Genomic DNA, 20,473 nt, shown 5'->3' with positions numbered 1-20,473 from the left:
GCCATCTGTTAAATTTCCACCTGTCAGGCTTTTACTATGCAGAGAATCAGGCATAAAAGAAAAAAGAAAACATAGCAATGCTATTATGGTCATAGTTTTCTTACCTCATCTGTCCAAAAGTTTCATGAAGCTTAAAAGACTGCTGTGTAACTTAAAAATCTCTACTTACGCAAACAGTTGGGACAGATTGTAACCTTCACCCTAGATCCAAAAAGCCTGCAGAGTATTTACCCAGTGCCAGGAAATCTTGGATACATCCATGCTTCGGAACCCATTTAATCCTTATCTCTCCCCCTCTCTCCATGTATTAAAAGTTACATAGGGTAGCCATAAGATGGTATTATCCCCATTTTCAGCTGCTATGTGTCATGGGTGGTGTGGCACCAACTAGGACAGCACAGGAGTGGCATGCGTGGTCAGAAGAGGACAACAACTCCAAGGTGGGGAGCAGAGGCAGACTGGGCAGTGACTCAGATGAGGAACCCATCCCAGCAATCCCAAGCATCCCAGAAGGGAAGGGAGAACCAGCAGTGCCCATTGCCACATCACCTCCAGAGCAAAATATTTCTATGGTAGTTGAGGAGCTGACCAGCCAATCAGTGGAGCTAGCTGGGTCAAAGGTGGGGAGATAGTCTGGGGATTGGATTAGAATCCTGCCCAGTGTCAGGAATGCTTGGATACAAACATCATGCTCTGGAATCAATTTAATGGATGATTCATGATTTCTACTTTAATCTCTTAACTTTAAAAATTAAATTAAAAATATTGGCATACCTGCATTAAAGTGAGAGGGTTGATTATAGTCTGCAAACTTCTTCTTGATTGGATAGTGCCACTTCTTTATCTAAAGCAATGAACCACAGAACAGACAAAAGGTGGCTTCTCAACACCACAACGTGTTGGATGATACTGAGGTCACTTCCAGAGGACTTCTTTAATAAGCATTCACTCTGATTTGTTTGCAGAGAGAATTCTGGTGAGACAATGAGAATCCATCCTGATTTGTTTTGAGGGACATAAGAAAACACTGGGTCAAGCAAGTGTTATTCCAGGCTTTCCAATGTGCTTTCGCCTTCCTTGTTGTAAACAAAAAACCTGATCTTTTGAGAAAGCAGGCCTGTTTTACAAGAGCTCCAAATCAGCTTTAATTGTTCAACCTGAATTTGCTGGTATGAGATTGAATTCCAATTCAAAATGCAGACAGTCTGGCAGCACCCTGGTGATTTAGATCCATTCCAAATTTCTCTCCATCAGGACAGAGGGGTTCCCAAATTAATTTTTTTAAAATCTCTCTAAAGGCAGACTTCCACTACATGCTAAGAACAGGATTCCAATTCTGGAAATCCCAGAAGCACAAAGCAGCCTCTCTCACTCCTGAAGTCTTGAAGTCTCCCTCTTGAGAAGGGAAAGGCAAACCTGGATTGCAGCTGTTTGCTTTTAAAAAGAAACACACCACCTTGGTTAGTAATAATAATAATTTTATTATTTGTACCATGCGCATCTGACTGGGCTGCCCCAGCCACCCTGGGCAGTTTAAAAAATAAGTCATAGTCACATCAGGCACTCTGAAAAGTCCTGCTATGAAAATTGATAGTTTTAACTGAAGTAGTCCTAATGCAGTGTGGTAAGGAATTTCCCTGAGGTTTCTTATTTTAAGAGTGGGAAGTCGATCTCCTTTTCAACTGGATCCAGATGCCCTTATTTGGACGAAGAATCAGTTCTCCTACAGGGCAGAGTTGATCACGTCGCTGTGTACTTTGAATAAAGAAGTGCCGCAGGATGGTAGCTAGAATTGCCATTTCTTCCATCTTTGCAAAGCGCTGACCTGCAGAGTAGTTAAAAAGCAATTACAAGATGCAATTAACCATAGCAGTAGTGCATATTTATTGTTATTCAACACGTCACACTGAGGTCAGGTTCCCAAAACTCAATTTTAAATTCTTAAACAATTAAACATTTTTCGATACAGATGTATAATCAAATCCACCCAAATAAACAGTGTGTGGGGAGGGGCAAGCCAATGGAAGGAATGAAAATGTGGGAAAAGTAGAAGGCAGGGGCTCATAGTATTGGTGCAGAAATGACCTTTAGACTTAGGTGTGTTTGCACTGTCCATTATAAAACTAACCGCCATGGCTTTCCTAAAGAATTCTGGGGACTATGATTTGTTAAGGATGCTGAGAATTGTTTTGAAAGATCAGTGATAGAAGCATACTGTGCTCTGGAGTTCTGACTTTTGACTCTCACACATACCGATACAGTTCCTTGGCCCTGCAGAGAAAGGCACATATGCATACGGGTGCCGCCCAGCTGCGTTCTCAGGGAAAAATCGCTCAGGTCTGAATTCCTCAGGCTCTGGGAAGACAACATGGTCTCTGTGCAGCATGAAAGACCCCATTATGACATCCGTTCCTTTTGGTATCCTGAATCCTCCTGCCAAAGAACAATGGATAGTCGTGAAAACTTCTCCTTGTAAAACCAGCCATGCTAGCACTAAGCTTATAGCCACAGTATATCAAGGCATCAAGCTGCGATGGTTCCATATTTGTGGAATGCTCTCCCCAAGGAGATTCAGCTGGTGCCTTCATTATACATCTTTAGGCACCAGGCAAAAATGTTCCTCTTTAACCAGCCCTTTGGCTGATTGACATCAGATGCCCCTTTAAAATGTGTTGTGGAAGGAGGGGCGGATTATTGGGTTGCTTTCATTTTTATTATGTATTTTTTATTTTTTTATATTGTAGTTTTATCCTGTGAATCTTCCCTGAGATCTACAGGGTATAGGGCGGTATACAAATTTAATAAATAAAGTAAATAAATAAATAAACCCACTTGAAATACTTACTAATATAACATTCCTCACTCAGTGTACGGCCAAAAAATGGAACAGAAGGGAAAAGGCGAAGAGCTTCTTTAACAGCACAATCCAGATACCGTAGTTGCTTCAAATCATCCATTGTGATGTTACGATCCGAGTCCCCTGATAAGATAACAAGAGGCGGTTAGAGAAACATGTGTTATTGATTACCAGCAAAACATGCATCCTAACTTTGAAGTTCGGACACCTATTTTTAAAGGATGGTGGAACAGGGGACATTTGAGGGACTAGTTCAGTCACTGTCATAATTCATTTCTAGGCCTAGGATGCAAGTCAGCATGCCTTCCTAGGCCAGAGGTTGAGATAAAGCATAAAAAGCATTAGGCCAGCTTCCTGACTCCAGAACGGTGTTTTGTCAGCAGCAGTTGCCAGCTGCTGAGGCTACTAAAGGACAGAGCTTCCAAGCACTCATAGCCCCACTCTGCCAGAAAAATAACTAACTAAATACCTAACTTCCATCTCTTTTGTTTTAGGTATGAGACTAGCTGTAATCCTTTTATAGGTGGTCCCTCTTAAGAGAGCTAAACCAGCGGAGCATCATTGCCTGGCGAAGGGAAAGGATGCTATGCATCATTGATTGTATCTGCAGAATGTTATCTGGGAGCCTTGGAGAAATATGCCAAGCCAGAGTAGACCCCACCTACAGAGTTTATTATTTAAATGTTTCCTGTTAGACATGGAGGGGCAAGTGGGTATGATTTGGTGAAAACAGCTTCATGGGCCAAACTGGGACTCATGCTGGGCCAAAGATACTGGACTTATATGAGCGGAATTCTCTGATCTGGCCTCGTACAGAGTATGAATAAATGAGCCTTCCACACCAATAAAGTGTTTCAAAGTTTTACTGCAAGCTGTCTTTAAACCTGTTACAAAATACATTGTAAATACAAATCAACACATCGCTCTTAAGCAACAGGCGATTTGCTACAATTCTCTGCAAACGGAAATCTCCACAAAATATTTTATGCCGTTAAGCCTCAATGTTTTACAAGAGGTTCTCCGTCTCTGCATTAGAAGAATCAATAAATATTCATGAGTACCCAGAAATATTCCTGCATACCATACTTACCCAGGTTTATACCCACAGAAACGAAAAAGAAACTTACCAAAAACCTCATCAAGTTCATGGTGAACTTTTCTTTGGGCTTCTGGATGACTTGCAAGCAAGTAAATACACCACTTCATGGCAGAAGCAGAAGTATCATGACCCTTGAAGGGGAAAATGAAAGAGGCCTAATGTTTATCAGAAAAAATGGGATCCTCAGCCATTACAATGATGTCCCAATCCAAGGCCTAAACAAAGTATTTCACACCCTCTGAAATTCACAGCAGTTTTTCTTAGCACAAATCCAAAATTTGAAGGCACCAGCCACATACACGAGTAAGTCTTGTAAGTGTTTGGGGGGAAATTAAGGAAAACCATGTCCCAGGGTTTCTTCCAGGCCTGGTCACTTTCCATGTGCTAAAGACAAACTGACATTCCTGAGTCACTCTCATCTCTGAAAAGATCTTGGGAGGATGGTTAACACACCTATCTAAATATGAAACAAACATATACACTGAAGCTTGGCTTTTAGGTACCTTCATTTTATTTTATTTTATATGATATATGACATGTGACATGTGACATTTTTATCCCACCTTTCCTGCTTTCACACAATCCCAAATGTGTCATGTATAAAACAATTGCATATTTCATAGAAAAACAATCTCTTGTATAAAAACATGCTTTCCTTTGTTTTTGCCCATTGCATTGTAACTGATCCCCACTTCCCATGTCTCAGTCAACTGAAAACAAGAGTTCCTTTGGAACTGCCTCCACTAGACAGCAGGCAGATAGATAGATCCCTCTTGCCTCTTTGGTGCCCACCGAAGACCTTCCTTTCTCAACAAGCATTTTAAGTGGGGATTTTTTAATGCCCATTTATATCTGGATTTGGAACTGTTTTATACATTGTATTCTTAAAGTCTTTGTATTGTTAAAGCACTTCTGAGATATTTAAAAAGGAAGGAATTCATAAATGGAATTAAATGATTAATAAATAAACAACCATGCCTCAGTACCGCTATAACCACCAGAGGGCAAACACACACAACAAAGTTATCGGTGAATCAGGTCAGGTTTTAATTATACTCACTGAACTACCATTAAGCAATTTGTCTGGCAGCTGTTTGTGTGCAAGTAGTTCTTTGTTTTCTTTATTAAAGCAAATTAATATCAGGCAATGATTTATTTCATGCCCATGTATTGTTAATGAAATAAGATGCATCATTGAGGATTTATTTAGGCTCCACTGGAAGAGAATACCAGACTAATCGGGTATGGCAAATGCAAGCTTACCATCTAGCTAAGGGCAGCTTCAGATACATATTTTCTACAGCAAAGTTTTACATGTGTTAAATTAGCAAACACATATCTGAAACAATTATTTTCAATTATTTTCTCTTAACAAGCTCAAACCAAGCCTAGGTACTTCTTTTCAGCACTAAGCTGAAGTATGCTATGGCAGGTCCCATGTGTAGGCATTTGCCTATAGCCAGAGATTTCTTGACTTGTAGAACAGCCTCTTAACACTTACACCTCTCTATTTGGAAGTAAACACCATTGAGTTCAATGGGGTTTACTCCCAGATATATGGGTACAGGATAGCATCCTTAACCACCATGCTATGCCAGCACTCTTGTACTCGAGTAGGGACCACTCCCATTACTGAAACTTATATTAGCCAGAGTTCTTGGTGCGCTTTTTTCTTAGCACTCTTGTACTGGGCATTCTGTACCTCAAACATGAAAGTATCCACTTCCTCTCGAATGTCCAGGTAGCTCAACTTCTTCCCATCATCGTCTGTGGCATTCAGAAGCATATCAAGAAAAGCTCTCCTGACTTTGTGGCCGCTTTGTTCACCGTTGCTGACAGCATTGCTTCTATGCTGCTCCTGGTTTTTTAGTTCTTGAGCTTTTTCTGCAATGACCTTAGATAATAAAAACAAAAAAAGCCATTCATTTCTCAGATTGCAGGATCCAGTGTGTGCACTCACTGCAGTACCAAATAACATGACTAGCTATCTCTGTTGCCCCCTGAACCTGTGCTAGGTCTGTATACCCGGTTATGAAGATGCATTTGATGTCTTGGCAATAACAAACTGTTGCTGGTGAGGCACAGTGGATAGTGTTGAACTGAAGCTTGAGTTTGAATCTCAACTCAGCCATTAACTCCAATAGGTAGCCTGAAGGTTGAGTCATTCTCTCATAGCACAGCCTGCCTTGCAGGCATGTGGTGAAGATAAAATGGGAATTGCCACATGCACACTGTTACCACAGGGAAAAATATAACTATGATGGATGGATGGATGGATGGATGGATGGATGGATGGATGGAATCACATAAACTCCAGAAAATAGTACTCTTCATGGCATGTCATCCTGGACATTCAGGAGCCAAGGGGTGTAGAAGAAAATGGGTGTCACTTTGGTCCTGCCCCCCAATGTCTCTAAGCTAACCTTCGTTCATTGAATGCAAACGTGTGAAGGGAGCTTGGGAGCACAATTGCCTGAATACACAACACTCTTTGCAATCTGGAACACTGATAATGTGGGGATCCAGATTTCAGAAGCCTTGTAAGCGAGTTCAGGGAAAAACACCCTCAAGCCGTCATTAGATGTTTTCCCTAAAGACACAAAGGCTGGGAGTGGGAGGGTCACAATTGTGAATACCTTTTGGTATCTGTGCCTATGAAATAGAAAATGCAGCAGCTTACATTATCAGTAAAGCTGTGAAGTATCTTCAGACTCCTGTAATGTTCTCTTCCATCTTGGAACATGAGGTACAGAAGGTCAGGCCAGAGCCAGGGAGACTTCTGTCTTTGTTGAATCAGAACACTCATCCTAGGGTAACAAGCAACAAGGCTGGGTACAGTGGTGCCCCACAAGACGAACGCCTCGCAAGACGGAAAACCCGCTAGACGAAAGGGTTTTCCGTTTTGGAGGCGCTTCGCTAAACGAATTTCTCTATGGGTTGCTTCGCAAGACGAAAAAATCTTGCGAGTTCCCGTGGGTTTTTTCGCTCCCCCCCCCCCTTTCCTAAGCCGCTAAGCTGCTTATCAGCTGTTCCGCTGATAAGCTGCTTAACAGCTGATCGCTAAAAGCTGCTAGACCGCTAATAGCGCTAATCCGCTAAGCTGTCAATGGGCTTGCTTCGCAAGACGAAAAAACCGCTAGACGAAGAGAATCACGGAACGAATTCTTTTCCTCTTGCGAGGCACCACTGTATATCCCTAAGAAAATGGTGAGAAGTACAGGAAAGAACCCAGATGTATTGCTACTAATCTGAGCAAATTAGTGTCATGTAAAGACACAGAGAAATATGGTATACATGTGAAACAGATACACAGAGCCCCAGCTCAGGACATACAGTTTGGGCCGTTTTTAGCCCCTCCGCTGCACAGGTCACCTCCAGTGTGAACGGGGCTTCTACATAATCATTCAACCCAGTTCGTGCAATCCACCTCCAAAAGGAGGGGTAGGGAGGAAGATTGTACAAAGTAGGCCTTTGCAAGTTTTTCATGCAGACAGTTAAGTTCAGGTTAAAGGCTGAAGGAGCATCTCCACCCCCATCGTTCAGCCCGGACACTGAGGTCCAGCTCCGAGGGCTTTCTGGTGGTTCCCTCACTGCGAGAAGTGAGGTAACACGGAACCAGGCAGAGGGCCTTCTCAGTAGTGGTGTCCGCCCTGTGCAATGCTCTCCCATCAGGTGTCAAGGAAATAAACAACTATCTGACTTTCAGAGGACATCTGAAGGCAGCCCTGTTAATGTTTGATCTTTTATCACTTCTTCTTCTTCTTCTTCTTCTTCTTATTATTATTATTATTATTATTATTATTATTCTGTTGGGAGCCACCCAGAGTGGCTGGGGAAACCCAGCCAGATGGGCAGGGTATAAATAAATTATTATTATTATTATTATTATTATTATTATTATTATTATTACCACAGTGGTACCTCAGGTTAAGAACTTAATTAATTCCAGAGGTCCATTCTTAACCTGAAACGGTTCTTAACCTGAGGCGTGCTTTCACTAACAGGGCCTCCTGCTGCTGCTGCACCACTGGCCCACGATTTCCATTCTTATCCTGGGGCAAAGTTCTTAACCTGGAGCAACCACTTCCTGGTTAGCAGAGTTTGTAACCCAAAGCGTCTGCAACCCAAGATACCACCATATTAATATTAATATTATATATGCATGGTGGAAGGGAAAGGGGCCTTTTTTTCCATGTAATCCCCCAATAAGACACTGCAGATCAAGGCTCTGCTTCAGAGATGGAAACCTGTGGCCCTCCAGATGCTGTTGAGACTCCAACTATCAGCATCTCTGATCATTGACAGGTCACAGGTTCCAAATCCTTGCTGCTGGAATGCGTCATCCCACTAACAACTACCTGTAGACAGCTTGGACATATTCGGAATCCTTATTGTGTTGTGCTCCTATGTTCTTGCCCATAGCTGTTTCTAGGAACCGAAGAGAGAGAGAAATCAAACGAAGAATCATTCTCCTAGAAACCAAGAATGGGACATAATCGGAGCAGAGGGCCCATCAAGCTCAGTGTTGACAGTATTTAAATGAACAACAAGCTATTCACATTATTTTTAAAATGGCATGTGTCTAATTTAGCAGGGACGTTTAAACCTCATTCACTGCAACACTTTGGCAGCAGCAACTACACTTACCAGAAATTACATCAAGGGCACACAGAGTAATGTATAAAGTGCAATCGAACGGCTCCTTGTCCACATGTTTTTCAAGTTTCTGAACAAGGACATTGGCTTGTTCATTCATCACTTCGAGGAAATCTTCTAAGATGGTAAAATGGAAGGTGGGCGTTAACATTTTCCTTCGGGACCGCCATTTGCCTCCAGTGCTGCAAAACAAAGACTGAAACATGAATGCCTTCAAGCAGGACCTGGAACAAAACATTGCAGTGTGCAGGTTTCCAGACACTCCATTCTTCCTCACCCCCAACTGACCATTTTTCTTTCTAACAGTCAACAGCCCATAGTCACTGATCATGCTCAGTCTCCAATGTGTTTTTTACTGGTTCTTTCCACATTGTCTCCCCATCCCTGCAATAAAGATTTGGCACTGGAAAATTTGGGGTTTCCCTGAACCTGCTGGTGCCCCCTTCCCTAGGCTACATAAAAGGATGATTGACCACAAAAAGAACCGGAACCTAGCAGACTGAGGTCATTAGTATGGTGGTGTTCAAGCAATACACCACTTTTCAAATCTCATGGATCTCAATGCCAATTCTGGATTAATAAGCAATGAGTGGTCACCTCCTAAGGCTTTTTCTTCATAAACTATTCTCTCTTTCCTGCTCCAGCTGCCAGCTGAAAACTTCCAGCTCACTGCAGATTCTCCCAACTAGTTTTATGTTAATACAGGGGTGAGGTTTCAATTTTGCCCATTAGGCCATTTCATTTTTGCCCTCACATCGAATCATAGAATTGTAGGGCTGGAAGGGACCCTGAGGATCATCTAGTCCAGCTCCCTGCAATGCAGGAATATGCGGCTGCCCCATATAGGGATCAAACCTGAGACCTTGGTGTTATCAGCACTGTGCTCTAACCAACTGAGCTATGCAAGGATACATGATGCCGTCTGTGTGGGACAGATAGAGATGTGGCTGCAAATAAACCATCAGGAGCCTTAAAGTCAGTATCAATCAGCTGCTTGGCACTGCCTTCAAAGCCCAACCAGTGGAGAACTCCATAGAGAGCAGCTGACCTCTGCTAAAAGCAGGTCCTGAGGTCAGCACCAATCAGCTCTTCACTACTTTTCTTAAGAATTAAGCAAGACTACCCCCAATGGCCCACCTCCAAAGTCCACACACTCAATAGGACATGTGCAGGTGTTGTGTGGCCAGTGGGCTGTCATGGGTGTGGCCTGTAACCCCAGTCCCACTTCCTCCTTCACACATTCATTATGCATGTGTGGCAGGACTGATAAGCCAACCAGCTCTGAACACACCAGCTACATTGTATTCCAAAGGGTAGGACAAAAGGGTACAATTCCCACTTATGTGGATCCATTTACCTCGTTAGGAGTCCTGTGCCCAGCCAAGGATGCAAAAACGTGTAGATAAAGGGTTTTGCAAGATGCTTAGAGCTCCTCAACACTACCTGACAACAGAAGCAAGGAAAAATGTAACTTTGTGACTTTGCCTTTCTATGAATCTAACTTGAATTCCACACTCTTTCTCCTGATTGGCTGATGGACTCACTAGCTCCCACTGGTTGCTGGGTCACCAGGAGGCAGACCCAGAGCCTGTCCACCATAGGGCTCCCTTCTACAACTTGCATTTTCATTCTTTTTCTTTTTAGAGTACAGAGTAAGGATGTGAGGACCTGTGAGTGCACAGCTCATGCACACATCTGTTCTGAAAGCTCAATCAATGTATGGAGGTCAAAAGGACATCCCAGGTCACCTGAACTTGGCTCAGCTTATTCGCCATCTAGTGTATACCTGGAATCACTCATGTACTTTCAAATGTTCTTTGATAATTGCAAAAGCAGTTGAGATTCTCAGAAAGGTGCATGTTGTGCTGAAAACCACCTTTGGCATCTGTTCTTGGCTCCTGCTGTGTGACAGGCAGCCAGGGGCATCGTGTCATTTTCCAAGTGGAAGGCCTGCCTCCATAGGGAGCTGCAGACAGCAACACAATCTGTCTCCAACATGATTGTCAGATGCTTCTTTCCCTGTGTCAACTCTGTTTCCCTATCACCATGTCCACCTTTATTTGTAAGACCAGTTTTAGAAGAGAAGAAGAGTTTGGATTTGATATCCTGCTTTATCACTACCCTAAGGAATCTCAAAGCGGCTAACAATCTCCATTCCCTTCCTCCCCCACAACAAACACTCTGTGAGGTGAGTGGGGCTGAAAGACTTCAAAGAAGTGTGACTAGCCCAAAGTCACCCAGCAGCTGCATATGGAGGAGTGGGGAATTGAACCCGGTTCACCACATTACAAGTCCACCGCTCTAAACCACTACACCACACTGGATCTCTTTTAGCAGGTTAATGACTCTGCTATTAAGAACCTAGCAAAAGGGGCCTGATTCCAGCCTGCCTGAGGGCCCTTCCTTCTGCCAGGAGAACCTAGTCTGTAAGTAGGTTGGCTAGTTGCAAAATATGGCAGAACTCCAGCACTTTTAATAGCTGTGTTGAAGAAGGAACTTCAACAGGTGTCCTGCTGGAATTTTCTCTTCTGTCTCACTCTTGCAAGTGCTGGAGATCTGCCCACCCACCCATGAGGGCTTGTGTGAACCCATCTTCAAGGAACGGCTCTCGACACACATACCCCCCTTTATTATTTCTTCATGTATTCCAGAATGTGGATTATAGGGCTGAAGCCTAGAATTCCAAGGAACAACACAGCCATATTTCTTGCTCCCACCCGTTCAGCCCATCTGCTTCAATCTACCTCCTTTGCTTGCTGTGGCAAGGAGGGTGTCAGCTGTTCTTCAAAGGAAATGAGGTGGGGGGACAGATGATGGGACTGGGAGAGCAAATGTGGCTGCTCTTCCTTTTGCTGCACTGCATCATTTAAATCGGGAGTGGAGAGAACCTGTAGCCTTCCAGATGTTGTTGACCCCAACTCCCATCAGCCCCATTCAACATGGCCTATAGTCAGGAATGGAGGGAGGAGGATCCAAAAACATCCGGAGGACCATCTGCTTTAAAGCTCTTTGTCCAGCATAAGTGGCAGCAACCCTAGACCTATTCCATGCAGCTGGCAGTTGCAAGTGATTTCAGTCCCTTTTAACAGGATCCAGTAATTTGCATTAAAACAGCTGCACTTGTCAAAATCCTGCCAAAGGAAGCGGGGGGACTTTGCCCGGTTTTTAAATAAATAAATAAATCAGAGTAGATATTATGGCATTTGCTTTTTGAAAAACACCACCTCCACACTGTTGATGAATAGCACTCAGCTAAGATCTTCAGACAGAATATCTGCATTAAACATAATCCTCATGCTCATCCTACAAAATGAAGTGCAAGGTTTTCTTGAGTGCACACATTAGAAAAACTATTTCTCCCTCTCTCATGTTCTTGGATTACAGTAGTATTTTTCAGAAGAATCCCAAATCTGATCTGGCACCTTTCTTTATATTTCTTAGAAATTAAGCCCTAGCAGCTTCCACAGGACTCATTCCCAGGAGTCTTTAGACTGCAATCCCATCTGAGTCTATACAGAAATAAGTTCCAATGAATCTAATGGAGCTTGCTCCCAAGAAAGTGAGCAAGCCCCATTAGACACAATGAGACTTATTTTTGAGTGAATATTCATAAGAGTGCACCAATGTGTGAAAGAGAATGGGCAACTCTACTCTCCCACCCCCATTTTTGGCTCACACTTTAGTCCTATTCACCATCCTCTCCAGGCATGCACTGTTTGGCAGATTATACTCAGGGGAAGGTGGGTTTTGGTAGTGCTGCAGGGGAGCTCCCCAGCTATGCAGTAAAGTATAAGAATGACAACCTCACCTCTACAGTTTCTGGACGATATAAGAGCAGAACAGGATGTGGTCCTATCCAAAGTTGCATCAGTGGGACATTCCGGAAGGGTTCCATGCAATTTATCATTTGCTGAAAGAAAGCTGGGAAAACATGCATCCAGTTTGAAATTGAGGAATTCAATGACACCACCTCTACGCTACTTGTTCTCATTTCACGTACTCTAAGCTAGGATCAACAGCCACACAGTAAGAGAACCCTCTTCCCAAATTCAGATTGCGAGAGACAAGGAGCTGATTCCAACCTCCCACTTTCACATAAAGTTCTAATTTATATAGCATGCTCAGCCATTCCCATCAAAGGGCATATTCAGATTTGCTTAGAAATCAAATTGACCATATAAAATGAGGCTCTTTTATGGGTGATTCCATACAAAGGGGCACTGCGTGACTGATGGGTAGTGTGCCCCACTATGACATTGCATACAAAATAATCCATATTTGATTATTGTGACCATATAATTGGAGAAAGGGAGCCAGAAGTAACTGTAAAGCAGATGGATCAAGAAGCAATAGATATGTCCTGAACAGACAACCTCGGTCCTAAGTGATTTAAGTACAGAAGATGAGGCACAAAGAAGTCCTGCTATATATACGTTTAATGAAAGTCTATCTAACTGGTCAGTCAATGTAGCCATGATAGAAGAAACATCTTCACCTAAGCAAATACATTCCTATCATAAAAGTTTGTGTTTCACGAATTCCTGGAAAAATCCTGATCTGGCTTAGCTAGGTAAGATTCTAGAAAGGAATTGCAGCTAATTAAGAACTCTAAATTTTCTCTTCTCTAAAACAAGCATTTTAGAGCCAGTTATTTAACTAAACTCAAGCCTGTTTCCCTAATAAAAGCTTTTATTCAAATGATGCCAACTGCAATCCTGGATAAGTGCTATAACAGGGGTAGGCAACCTAAGGCCCATGGGCCACAAGCGGCCCACAGGGGTCGTTTAACTGGCCCACAAGCCACCCCCAAACTGAGCTGCCGACTCGGCAAGTCCGCACGTGCTGCACTAAACCGGTGTAGCGTGGTATGGAGACTCGCTTCTGTGGCGCTGGAAATCACCTCGGCGCATGCGCAGACGCCAGAAATCATATCTGCACAGATGCAGACACTGGAAATAGCAGGCGCACACGCTCACATGATCCAGCCCACGGAGGGATTTCCGCTGGAATGAACCAGCCCAGGCGAGGTAAACCTTGCCAACCCCTGTGCTATAACAAGGTCTATTATGAAGGTAGATTCTGTATCTGTGACCACTATTAGGTGTAATTGTTAACCTGCCCTTTATATACTGATTCAAGAGAGATTTCTGAATATAACATATGGAAGTAGGAACACTGAGGTTTGAAGAAAAAAACAATCATTTCTTTGGAATGATAGTAACAGCTTTGCGACTCTTCTCGCACTAGCAGCAAAGATTAGAAATACCTTTGCTGTACAGTGGTACCTCTAGTTACGTACTTAATTAGTTCCGGAGGTCTGTTCTTAACCTGAAACTGTTCTTAACCTGAAGCACCACTTTAGCTAATGGGGCCTCCCGCTGCCACTGCACGGTACTATTTCTGGGTTAGCGGAGTCTGTAACCTGAAGCATCTGTAACCTGAAGTGTATGTAACCTGTGGTACCACTGTAACTGTTTTGGTGACTCTGAGGTTGTGTGGACTGATGGTACTTGCTGATTTGTGATATTATTTCTGTGTATGGTATTATTACTATGTTGGTATTAAGGCACATTTTAATGAACGAACTCTGGACACTGCACCTGTCTGCTTGGCCCTTCAGCCTGAAGGGCTCTCCTCACCAAGGAGAGCCTTCCAGCAGGGGCAGACTTGGGTACTATGGCGCCCTGAGCAAGGACAACATTTGACGCCCCCAGCTAAGTTGCATACCCATATAAATATATTATTATTATTATTATTATTATTATTATTATTATTATTATGCGCCCTCTCGGCTCAGTGCCCTCAATCCAGTGCTGCTTCCCTTTCCATTGCGGGCCAGCCTTGCCCTGGCTGAGCAAGGTGAGGTGATGATTCCCCATTGGAGGCAGGTGGGGCAGCTCCAACCTGCTGCCCTTGGCCGGCCTCTCCATGAGGCAAGCAGCTTGGGGGTGGCGCCTCGGTTTTGAAAATGGCGCTGTTACAACTTCGCCCTGCTCCCAAGGCACAAGAGGGCGGAGCTGCAAGGGGAACGGTTTCCATAATGGAGCACCTGCAGCGCAGAGCTGAAACGCGGCGTTTGCCGCCTCCGAGTCGCTACTGCGCCCCTCTTCCCCGAGAAAGGAAAAGGCTGCAAGCTCGCAGCTGTGAGCCAAGAAAAGCCCTTCATAGAAAGGGGAGCGGGCTTGGTTGGTGTTATGTACTGAGTTGAATAGGGTCCAAAAGGCAGCAGTCTGATTGGTCCTAGAACAATAGGATTCAGAATGCAGCAGCCTGATTGGTCCTAAAACAATAGGGTCCAGAATGCAGCAGTCTGATTGGTCCACAGGAGCCACCCAATCCAGCTCAAGGTGGAAGTGAATCCGCAACCAGATTGGCCTACAGGTGAATCCCGGAATTAGCCAATCATGTGGGGCCCATTGTGTAAATAATGTACCGTATTTTTCACTCTATAACACGCACCCGACCATAACACGCACATAGTTTTTAGAGGAGGAAAACAAGAAAAAAAATATTCTAAACGAAACAGTGGATGTATGATTTTTGTGGTTCATGCTGTGGCCACAGAGATGTGATTTGACGGTGAGTTTGAGGTAGCCCAATGCAAAAATCCTGAGGATCCATGTGGATCCATACTTTGTAACCACGTTTTTGCACCACTGCGGCCCCAGGCAACAGTGGGTGCGTGATTTTTTTGGTGCAAGCTGTAGCCATGGACATGGTAACCCAGTGCAAAAATCCTGAGGATCCATGTAGATCCGTGCTTTGTAACCACATTTTAAGTGGGGAGGGAAGGAAAAGCATTCAAGGGACAAGGAACACGCGTGGGGTGGGTGGAGAAGGATGCTGTTAATAATGCAGAAGAGGGGTATAAGAGGAGAAGCAAGCAGGCTCTGCTTCTCTCCCTCCTCCCCAGCTCGCTGAAAAACTTTGCTGCTATTTAGCCAGCTGAGTGGGGAGGAGAGAGGGACAAAGAGCCTGCTTGCTTTAAAGGAGCCAACCGGACAGGAGTGTAAGCGGACACAAGTGTAAGCGGCTCCTCTCCTCTCCCGCTTTGCTCCTTTAAAGCAAGCAGGCTCTCTGTCCCTCTCTCCTCCCCACTCAGCGGCTCTTCTCCCGCTTTGCTGTTTCAAAGCGAGCCACGGAGGAGGGAAGGAAGGGGAACCATGGATCCTCTGCAGCCGATCCCCCCGCCATCCGTAGGCATTCGCTCCATAACACGCACAGACATTTCCCCTTACTTTCTAGGAGGAAAAAAGTGAGTGTTATGCTGCAAAAAATACGGTATATAAAGCAGACATTCTGGGGAAACTTCCATTCCTCCGCACCACTATGAGCTGAATAAAGAGCATGAAATCCACTCTCGACTCTTGAGTATATTTCAGTTGGCGTCTTCCTTTCTCGAGGACAAAGCGGTGCAGTGAAACAGAGGTGGCAAGTGCAGTGGGGGGGGGAGGAACCCCGAGAGGTTCCCGGGGAGACGCTTTCTGACGAGCAGCTCAACCCAGGCAGAGCCTAACGTGGAGGCGTCATTTTCTGAGCCGGGCGGGGGATGGCGAAGACGAGCTGCTGGAGGAAAGCTGACGTGTTGGCTCGAGGGAGGAGGAGAGCGAAACCTAAGTGGCTCTACTCCGAAGTAAGCTCCACCGATTTGCCATGTTGAAGGCGTTTGTTTTATTATTCATTAAATTCCTATGACAGAAGAGCTTGTGCAAGCTCACGGTTGCAAGCCTAGCTATGTCTACTTTGGAGCAAATCCCCAGGCATTTTGGCACCTGAAACAAATCCCATAAATAAATTGATTCCCTTCCTTTAATGTTTTGAAATCTTATCTACAAATATTACAGTATCCCTTTAAAAAACAACTGCGAAGTCTTTAATCATGTATCACGGGACTTTTTCCATTTTTGTTTTCTGCTATAGCATAACACTGCTACCCTATGGGATAATAAACTGATAATAATGATGATGATAATTATAAGGATGGGTGCGCTGGATTTTAGCAATACAGTGGTACCTCAGGTTACATACGCTTCAGGTTACATACACTTCAGGTTACAGACTCCGCTAACCCAGAAATAGTGTTTCAGTTTAAGAACTTTGCTTCAGGATGAGAACGGAAATCGTGCTCTGGCAGCGTGGTGGCAGCAGGAGGCCCCAATTAGCTAAAGCGGTGCGTCAGGTTAAGAACAGTTTCAGGTTAAGTACGGACCTCCAGAACGAATTAAGTACTTAACCTGAGGTGCCACTGTAAATTGCACGCTACGTTAAATCTATAAATCATACCTGTGATTCTTACATTACAGGGGTGTTGGACTAGGTGGCCCTTGGGTCGCTTCCAAATCTACAATTCTGTGAAGAGGAGGAAATAAAATGTGCATTTCCCAGTGGGGAAAACTTGCTACTTTCTGTTATGCAACTCTGGACATCTAGCATCTGGATGATGATGTTGCTTCTAGATAAGCAGGGTATATACAGAAATTACCTACCATCCTATTTATGAATTTCCAATTCTTCCCAAATTATGCTGCACACACAATATCACACCTTTGAATCAATATTCACAACTGATCTAGAGTCCGGACTTTCTTGCACCGGCGGGATGAGGAAAAAGCTCTTTCAAAAGTGCAATGTGGAATATAAGAAAAATTACTCACACATCTGCAGTTTAAAAGGGGGGCGGGGATCGCTACATCAAAATCATCCCGATATTGCATACATGGAAATGGTTAAGGTGCGTTTCCGAGCGGAGACGGGGCATCTCACCTTACTGAAATTAAGAGATACATGGAAAGGCAGAATTTCAGCCAGCTCCAGGGAGAAGATGCGTTTGGAGGAGGCGCAGGGAGGCTATTTCGCAATGCCTCCTATTTGTACCTTTCCAGAATGTGTCACAGTGGGCAGGTGAAGATTGCCAAAACCTAGTAAGTAGCCTATTCGATTTCTATCGCCCCACCTGCCTGGGAAAACTCCGTGCGCGCTTTCTCTGCCTGCCTGCCTTTTACCTTCCCCATCGCGTTCAAAGAGCAGCGCGTTGCCCAGCAGCGGGTACCAGGGACTGAATCCTGGGATGGGCTTCAGCTGCACGTATTTCCAACACTGGTCCAGCAGGAAGCCGGCGACCCAGACGGCCAGGAGCAGGGCGAGCGCCGCAGCCGCCCAGGAACAGAGTAGTTCGCCCTCCGGAGCCATCCTTGGCGAGAGCAGCCGAGCACGGATGGCCTCCCTCGGCTCCAGGGAAGCGAGTTGCTTGGAGAAGAGGCTCCAAGGTAAGGCGAGGCGGAGTCCGGGGAGGGGAAGGACTGGGAGAGCGAAGGCATCGCCTCCATCTCTCTTAAACAGTGAAGACGTGAGGGAGGGGTGGAGCCAAATTGTCAAGGGGATGGAGTAACCCCTCTCTGGGAAAAATGGTGTCTGCCCTGGGGGCTTGTTAGCTTAAGAGAAAAGGCGTGCAACAGGAGAAAAGGGTATGAAATCAGACCAGGGCCAGACCTGGCGGAAAGTGGACCTAGAGAAAACATTTTTCTTCTTCTTATGCAGCACTAGAGCACATCAAGGGAAGCTGAATGATGCAGGATTTTGGAGAAGCAAAAGAAAGTACTTCATACAGCACATAGTTTATAAACTATGGCAGTTGCTCCACCGGGAGCCAAGGCTGACCACCAACCTAGGCGGCTCTGCTCAGCAGATGATCAGGTTGCGAACAACCCTGAGATGTATGGATGTATACCAATTTTAACAACAACCACCACGACCACCAGAGACAGTGCAAGATTTACATACAGGCTGAGCTGCATGGGGGTGGGAGAGGCTGGGCATCTTGCCAACTTTTTTGAAAAGAAAAATTATTCGGGGTTATAAATTTATAAACAATTTCTGTATCAATGCTAAAATTTCAGCAATGTTCTACTTTCATTGAGTAGAAAAAGGAGAGAGCGATGTTTTGTTTCTCATGATCAGATGCTATTAAGTTTGGGCCTCCCCAGATCCCCTATTCCAGGGACTCCAGCTGCTTTAATCCAGGGTCCTGGGCTCCTGTTCACCCGCGCGCGCGCACCCCCACCGCACCATGTCTTCTTTAAATGTACTATACAGTCATACCTCGGGTTACAGATGCTTCAGGTTGTGTTTTTTCAGGTTACGGACCGCCGAAACCCAGAAGTACCAGAATGGTTTACTTCCGGGTTTCCGCAGTCATGCATGCACAGAAGGGCTAAATCGCACTTTGTGCATGCACAGAAGCTTCGAATCACAACTCATGCAGACGCGGGTTGTGAACGCTGCAGGTTGCGAACATGCATCCCGCATGGATCACGTTCGCAACCCGAGCGTCCACTGTATTGTCCTTTACTGCTGCCACTAAAAGCAGAAAAATTGGGGGTGGGGGCTGCATCAGGTCCCTGAACTAGGGAGGCAGACACTCTAATATAAGATAATAAAGCCGAAAATGATTTTGGAGGAATTGGTGGGTGGATTAAATAAGTTGGCATTTCTTTATTCTGGGAATTACCCAGTATTGTGACCACTTGTGAATGAAGAATATAAGATACAATAAGGTAACGCCTTGGCATATGACTGTCACCTGTTGGTCTTTAGCTTACTACTATACTACATTTCGCAGTGCCTCAACATTTAACAAAATACAGTGATACCTCAGGTTACATACGCTTCAGGTTACATACGCTTCAGGTTACAGACTCCGCTAACCCAGAAATAGTGCTTCAGGTTAAGAACTTTGCTTCAGGATGAGAACAGAAATTGTGCTCTGGCGGCACAGCAGGAGGAGGAGGCCCCATTAGCTAAAGTGGTGCTTCAGGTTAAGAATGGACCTCCAGAACGAATTAAGTACTTAACCTGAGGTACCACTGTATAGAACTGGACAAGTCTTGACCTGCATGGTTTCCATAGTAGCTTTAAACTCTGCACTGTGCCTGGGACAGCCAAGGAACAAAGAAATCCACAGGCAGCCTCACTTAATGTGCACCATGTACAAAGGTTCTGAAATGTATGACTAAAACAGTGAAAAGTATACATCTTCTCATCCACTTCCCTACAGATTTCTCTTGATGAATGCTTTAAGCAGGGAGTTGCACTTGATGACCCTTGGAGTCCCTTTCAGCTCTACGATTCTATGAATGGACTTGAGTTTCAGAAAGAATTCTTGCTTTATCTTCATGTTTTCATCACAACATGTCAAAAAAAACTACCTTGCACCAAGTCAGGATACTGTTCCATCTAGGTCAATATTGTCTACACTGACTGCCAGCAACTCACCAGAGTTTCAGGCAGGAATATTTCCCAGGCATATCTGGGGATGATGGACATTGAACCTGGGATGTCATGCATGCAACGCGGATGCTCTCCCACTAAGGTACAGCTCTTCCTCATTATTCACATGGCTGATAGCCAAGTGACCTCTTCATCTTGCAGAAGCCCTTGAATCCCTTCATTACCCTACATTGGTGCTCAGGCAGAAGATTTGCGATACAGCGCAACCACATCCACTTGTATTGCTTCTCCTTGCACGCCCACATGCACACAGATATTTTTTAGTCCACTGCGACAAGAGCTCCTTAATTCACGTAACTACACAAACCTGAATTTCTGGTACACACTTGAATCCTTTCCATAAAATAGCAACAGTCTGGAGGTAGCCTTTATCTTCATGCCAGAAAAAGAAATCACTGCAGGTGACGCTTTTGCTCACATAGATATCAAGAGATAGGGAAAGCTTCATCTATTAAATTTCCACGTTCCGGGCTACTGCTACGCACAGAATCAGGCCCAGTGAAAGAAAACACAGCCATGCTATTGTGATCTTAGTTAGGAAAACTCATCTGTCCAAAGGTTTCATAGGAATGCAT

At 44.5% G+C, this 20,473-nt stretch overlaps 1 protein-coding gene across 1 annotated transcript; it reads right to left on the bottom strand.

Moving 5' to 3' along the window:
* Positions 1-1,461: 1,461 nt before the first annotated feature.
* LOC307223745 (cytochrome P450 4V2-like) lies at positions 1,462-18,309 on the bottom strand. Its single transcript, XM_079990047.1, has 11 exons — positions 17,615-18,309; positions 12,421-12,533; positions 9,970-10,055; positions 8,604-8,794; positions 8,315-8,384; positions 6,637-6,763; positions 5,659-5,850; positions 3,985-4,087; positions 2,846-2,980; positions 2,254-2,433; positions 1,462-1,825 (listed from the first exon to the last, which is right to left on the bottom strand). Exons 1-11 carry the CDS (start codon positions 17,799-17,801, stop codon positions 1,653-1,655), a joined length of 1,557 nt encoding a protein of 518 aa, XP_079846173.1. The 5' UTR covers positions 17,802-18,309; the 3' UTR covers positions 1,462-1,652.
* Positions 18,310-20,473: the final 2,164 nt, after the last annotated feature.

The sequence above is a fragment of the Podarcis cretensis genome (genome assembly GCF_951804945.1).
Source record: "Podarcis cretensis genome assembly, chromosome: 9".
NCBI lineage: Eukaryota > Metazoa > Chordata > Lepidosauria > Squamata > Lacertidae > Podarcis > Podarcis cretensis.
The sequence above is the reverse complement of the archived record's forward strand: the minus strand, read 5'-3'. Positions and strand labels throughout refer to the sequence as shown.